At 44.9% G+C, this 6,354-nt stretch overlaps 1 protein-coding gene across 1 annotated transcript; it reads right to left on the bottom strand.

Moving 5' to 3' along the window:
* Positions 1-257: 257 nt before the first annotated feature.
* LOC136552907 (phylloplanin-like) lies at positions 258-1,023 on the bottom strand. Its single transcript, XM_066544482.1, has 2 exons — positions 746-1,023; positions 258-629 (listed from the first exon to the last, which is right to left on the bottom strand). The coding sequence occupies exons 1-2, from the start codon at positions 912-914 to the stop codon at positions 352-354; spliced, it is 447 nt and encodes a 148-aa protein (XP_066400579.1). The 5' UTR covers positions 915-1,023; the 3' UTR covers positions 258-351.
* Between the last annotated feature and the right edge of the window lie 5,331 nt (positions 1,024-6,354).

The raw sequence follows: 6,354 nt of genomic DNA, 5'->3' as shown, positions 1-6,354 counted from the left end.
GAATTCGCAGGGTCGACCGGTCCTGCGTTAAAGCCAGACAGATCTCCATATCGTTCCGGCTTGCTACGTGTCCGCCCGACACGGCTACCACGTTTTCGCGCCGACAGTACGTATATATTACATGTATCTAGAAACATTTTACATTTGTAGTTGTAGCTAGCTAGCTCGCTCCCAGCATACGTTGGTGGCCTCTGTATGTGTATGGCATGAAACCTTAAAGGCACAGGCGCAGAGAACAGACAGATTGAGCCGAGAAAAGCAGTCGATGGAGGGACGTCATGCATTTCCATTGTGTTGTACAGTAGTTCGTACGTATGCATCGATCTATTATATATGATGGATCCGGCCACATCAGGCTCGTCGGGCGTGGAAGGAGAATCCGGCGGGGAAGAGGTGGAAGATGCCGCCGAGCAGGCGGGTGAGCGGGCCCTGAAGGTAGGACACGAGGCTGCCGACGTCGGTGAGGTCGGCGTTGCACTTGATCAGCGGCGTGTCCACCACCAGCGTGCAGCCGCCGATGAAGGCCGCCAGCGCGTTGGTCATGTCCAGCTCCACGGAGAAGGTGCCGTTGGTGTTGGTCGTCGCGCCCGCCACCACCTTGCCCGCGCACCGCAGCTCCACGTCCGCGTCTGGGTGCCGCACAAGAAACAAGCGAAGCGATCCAGCTCGCCGTGAGCCAAGGGTGACGTCGATGCATGTCATGTCAGTGGGGGTACAGGGACAGGGTACAGGTGGGTGCACGTACTCGGGAAGGCGGGGGAGGTGGCGATGTCGATGAGGCTGCCGGTGTTGCAGGGCACGACGCCGGTGATGACGAGACGGCCCAGGCGGCCGAACTTGGCGTCCGCGGCGCCGACCACGCACGCCGCCGCGACCACGGCGGCCGCCAAGAGGAGAAGCGCCTTCGACGCCATTCGCCGGCCGGTTGGTTGCTGCTGGCTCCTTGCTAGTCTACTAAGGAAGGCACCTCCATTTATTTATAGACCCGGCGGAAAGCTAGCTACCCGGTTGTATTATTACCACCAAATAAGGTTGACTTCGTTGCATTAGCAGCAGCAGTAACAACTGCTGTTATATATTCTTGCGTCCTCTCGTTTTGACGTCGCTGCATTATTCAAGTCTTGAAGATGAACTGTGGCACAAAGCATACGCACCGAGTCATCGTTCAGAAAAAGGTAAGAGAGCGGAAATGCGTTGGTGATGATTGCTGAAGAACCCTTTTGGCGTGCATCGGGGGATAAATTCTTTGTGCTCTGTCTCTGTGCCTGCCGGACAGTAGTGGTGGTGGCGCGGAGGGTTAGCTGCTAGCGCAGTAGGGCCCGGCGAATTCACGGGCTCAGTGCTCGTGAAATTTTAAACAGAGAAGGTACGTGCGCCATGTTGTCATCTCATAATACAGTATTTTTCTCTCATAACAAAATAGCATCAACTGATTTATAAATTACAGAAACGAATAAGCGAACAGGGATACTAGGGATACTCCATCCAAGCAACAGCAGCAAAGAACATCATCACAGTCACAGCTAATGTAATATAATAAGCTGGCCGATCTGCCTGCATGTATAAGAAAACAGTTGCTGGATGAGGCTGAACTATGCTGGCACTGTCATCGTGGCATGCATCCAAGTCAAGTCAAGGCGAGTCAAGCCAAGCCGTCACGGATGGGAGTCGGAGCAGAGACGAGCGAGTGAGTGCGCCACTCGCCGGCTGTGGGTTTGCGTGTGTACTCTCCACTGGCGCTTTGTGCGCTGCGGCCAGCTCGTGACTCGCTCGTTATTGGAGTCGTTCCTGTGCAGTTGCAACTGCAACAGGAATGCATGGTTTCTTCCCCGCCCCTTACGGCCGGTTCTCCTGTCGGTGGCGGCATCGGATTCGTCATTCGTGGACGCACTCGAGCTTTTCAGGCGTGCCCTGCCCAGCTGCGCGTGGGGTGGGTGCTTTGCCAGCGCGATCATTTCAGGTTCAGGGTCGTCGCATCACCATCCTTGCTCCATTTCAGTAGCTGGCGCCGCAGTGGGCATCCATTGCGAACTGACTGCCTGCGAGTTCCTGCGACTGTGCTTTCCTCATCTTCTTCTTCGTTGTTCGCCCAGAGTTTACCGGCATGTATCAAGAAGAGGAGAGTTGGCCCAGAGTTTACGAGGGAAACCGGGCCCAGTTCATTTAGAGAGGACTTTTCTGACGTAGCTCCACTCGTCGCCATTGGCAGGCTTCGGCGTTACTTTTTTTCTTTCTTTCTGATGGGCCATTCTTTCTCCTGTTATTGTTGGCCCATGTGAGAAAAAAATTTGTATCTCCCTAAATTAGTACTCCCTCCATTCCAAATTATAAATCGTTTTGATTTTTTTATATCCATTTTGCTATGTAACGTATGAGCCAAAAAAAAAGTCAAAGAGACTTATAATTTTGGAACGGTGGAAGTATTACCAGAGTGAATCCATATTTTCTACCTTTAAATACGGCCAAACTCTATCTCTCCCTTTAACTTTCAAAAAAACCATTTCAATTATTCTCCTTGCCCACCATCATTTTCTAAATAAAAATTCCAATAGATACTCGCTATGTTTTTTAAAACATAAAAAGTATTTTTGAGCTTCACAAAATTTTAAGGAAAGTTCTAGAGAGCGTAAAAGTGTATGTACAAGCTTCCAAAAAATAGATTTAGCACTAGAAATTAAGAAAAAATAACTAGAAATATCTTATTCCCTTTGCTAATACAGGTGAACAATGATATAATGTAATGAAATAACTGTGTCAGGTTAGTAAAAACACTAGGGACGGACCATGTATAGGAGTTTATATAACTAGTAAAATATTTTTCTCATGAAGCTAGCTCGAAGATTCTTTTTATTCGGTTGCTAGACCAGTTGGTCAAGTCTCCGAGTGGCGTCCCCCGTGATCAGTTCGAATCCTTGGTCAGGCGAATTTCTGGTCGGCAGTGTGGAAAAAAAAAAACTCGCCTGTCCCGTGTTCCCAAAGCACAGGTAAAATGACCGGCCCTCTCACCGGGTAATGAGCCACTGTGTGCGAGCGGGACTTGGGGCTTGGAGGTTTTCTCGGGCTAGGTGAGAAGTCATTTACCTTAAGCTAAAATAGCTCGGGGTGTCTAACCCACAGCCCGAGTTTTTTTTATAAGCTGTAGCCTTTTTTATTTAACCTAGATTTTTTTTTACCAAACTAGAATTTTTTTATTGAACTATGAACATTTTTTAACAATTTTCCACTACAATTTCCCATGTTTTTTTAATAGAAGGGGCTAAGCTCTTTATTGAGATTTATTTAAAAGACAGCAACAGTACAAATTTACGGAAGAGTAAGCTAGACAACAAAAATTACAGAAGAGAATGTAGCCATTAATATTTGGGAAGTATTTATTTTTTGCCCTATGGGTAACCGTGACAATACGAAGGTAGACAGTGATATGAAATTACATAGGTAAAAGAACAATATGGCAAGAGAATAAACAAACGAGTAATTTTTTCCATTTTAAAAAATATACGAAATGAGTCGTGGTCCTAGAATTACTAGCTTCCAACGCAAGGAGAAACGTTGATTTTGGCGTTGGAGTGATAATTCTTTCACAGCTTTGGTAGGCCCCACGATCGATGGGACTGGCCCCTCCGCTTGCCTGCCACCTCGCTGAACCGGCAGCAGCTCGTGGTGCGCACCCGTGGGTGCCGCGCCATGGATTGAGAGAAGAGGACCGGGAGAGAAGACAGACGGCAAGGCATATATAGAGAGAGAGAAAGGGAGGAAAAAAACAGACACACAAAAGCCATTGGCTAGATACTCCGCAAAGCACTTGGATTTCTACTTTTATTTATCTTTGGAGATATCTAAAGAGTTGGGGAAAGAAAAAGAGAATCAATGGACCAAAGTTTCTTAAAAAGAGGAAAAGAAGCTGAGGAAAGACGTTCCTTTTCTTAAGTAAATTAATTATTCAGTATTAGGGTTGATTATTGATGATCTACCGTAGCAACTATCCCAATAATCTTAAAAAGTGGTATTGGTGATCACCAATACTTCTAAAATAGGGTTAGATTATTGATGAGCTGCTGGAGATGGTCATACGAAACGTGTCGTCCTGGCAAGTACAGCCCGGTGCCCTGGCCTAACATCTCGTCCGGGTAAACAAGAAGGCCTTATTTTCCTGGACAAACCAGGGTCAAGGCAACCTCCTTATTTGTAAATCTCAAATAGTTCCTCAGTATAGAGTCATATCCCTACATATCCCTACAAATTAAGGATTGATAACCTTCTTGGAAAGGCAGTAGAAAATAATGTAACCACCCGTGCGTCATGTCTTCCTTAATATAATCCATAATCAAGCCTTAGCCGATGATGGTGCAGCATCAGACTTAAGTATTGTGTTCTTTTAAGCCACCTTGTCCAAATTTCTCTAATCCTTGAGGATAGTGAAGTCATAAACTAATCTTGTTGATCAACTCTTATAAAGCTCGCTTTCACCTTGTCGTAGATGTCTACTTGATATCTATCTCTTAGAGTTGACTATTCCAATGTTCTCCAAGTAAGACTGTGTTTGGATGTTGTCGGATACATCTCAATTCAAAATATGTTGGGATGAAATTTAGTTCAAGTTACATTATAATTCATCTCAACACATGTGGATTGAAGTAAATCTGACTACATCCCAAGGCTGAGAGTGTGTCGTCCTCCTAGACATTGCACATGTCCTTTAAAGTGAAGCTTTCCTCTTAAAGTTGATCCTTAGTCCCTAAGTCTTTATATAAGTATCTCTGTAAAGACTGGAGACTAGTATCTCACTCTTATTAATTTTTCAGTAGGGGCCTGCCTCTCGTGATTTTCTCAAAAAAGAAGTCTTTATATCTCTAGTCCTTTTCGAGTATAATCCTGACCAGTACCTTTATCTCGACTCCACGTCTCCACCTCATGGTTTTGGAACGCTCACTGTTCTGAAACCTGGACTGCTGGACATCTCAGGTCCCCTTAAGTCAATCATATCACCTTGAGCTATAATCTTTCAAGCCTAGCTAATTCGTTAGCATAAATATTCAAATACATGTCTAGCTGTAGAAGAAAAAAATATATCTACATGTCCGTTATTTTAGTTATTCAATCAATTGGCATACTAGTGTGTGTGTGTCTCTCTCTCTCTCTCTCTCTCTCTCTCTCTCTCTCTCTCTCTCTCTATATATATATATATATATATATATATATATATATATATATATATATATATATATATATATATATATAATCAACATTTATATTTTTCCAACATTTAATAATAAACAGTTCAGTAAATGTTTGATGGTTTATGACATTACTCCGTATTTACTAAGTAAAGAACACAATGATTAGATATAGATTATACTCCTACCAATCTAGTTTATAAGTCATTTTGCTTACGGCAAGAGTCCATGTTTATAGTCTTTGATCAACAATTTGGCTAATAAAATTTAACTATTCTAATACAAACTTGATACTACTAGATTTATATTATCAAAGTTTATAATTATAAATAATATAGTATAAAATAAATGATTAATCGAAGTATGACTTAAAATATAAATACCGTGTCCTATCGATGACTTATAAACGGGACCGGAGGAGGAATTATAGTTATTGGAAGAAGTGGGAAGCAAATCCAGAGATAGAAAGCCTTCTATGGAGAATTAATTGGCTTATTCAAACGACATCCACATAGATTGCTCATTGTCGGTGTTTCGAACCACCGGCTAGTAAATTTGTATCTGCGCGTCTGGTCCGGATGGTGTGCTCGGAGGACACAAGGATTTATACTGGTTCAGGTGAAATGTCCCTACGTCCAATGTATTGTTGCTCGTGTTACCGACACTAGTTTATAGTAGGGGTTGCAAACAGGCGAGAGAGGAAGAAGGTCCCAAGTCACTGGTGAAAAGATCAAATGGAGTCGAGTCTTGCTGAGCTCGTTCAGCTGTGTGTTCCTTTCGCCCCCCCCCCCCCCCTCTCTTGGGGCATCCTGCTTCCCCTTTTATAGGTGAAGGGAAAGACGTAGGTTACAAAGAGAAGGAAGGAGAAAAGCGAGGGCTCCTTCAGGCAGGTCCCGCCGACGCTGTAGATGGTGACGGGGATGGCTCCACGTCAGGCTCCTGTTCACCACTGGTGCCATGCCCCGGCGTCATTAGCTGGTCGTGGCGTCCCATCCCGTCCCAGCGGACAGCATGGTGAACCGACGTGCCGGTCAGCGGACATACAGGGAATAGGCAGCGCAGTGACCATGCACCCATCACTCTTGGCGATGTGAACCCCTCGGCGTGGCCATGGGTCACTTCGAGACGTGCCTGCTTCCTGCCCGGTGTTAGAAGTTTGACCCTAGGGTCGTACCTTCTG

This window comes from Miscanthus floridulus, chromosome 4 (genome assembly GCF_019320115.1).
Source record: "Miscanthus floridulus cultivar M001 chromosome 4, ASM1932011v1, whole genome shotgun sequence".
Taxonomy (NCBI): domain Eukaryota; kingdom Viridiplantae; phylum Streptophyta; class Magnoliopsida; order Poales; family Poaceae; genus Miscanthus; species Miscanthus floridulus.
Note: the sequence above shows the minus strand (reverse complement) of the source record. Positions and strands in the feature narration are given on the sequence as shown.

What these genes read in the sequence shown, in the direction of transcription:
- LOC136552907 (XM_066544482.1), bottom strand. Translation starts at nt 914, where the DNA reads ATGGCGTCGAAGGCGCTTCTCCTCTTGGCGGCCGCCGTGGTCGCGGCG. An exon ending in CACCTCCCCCGCCTTCCCGA is followed by an intron (nt 630 to 745) that starts GTACGTGCACCC and finishes TGCGGCACCCAG; the next exon opens with ACGCGGACGTGGAGCTGCGG.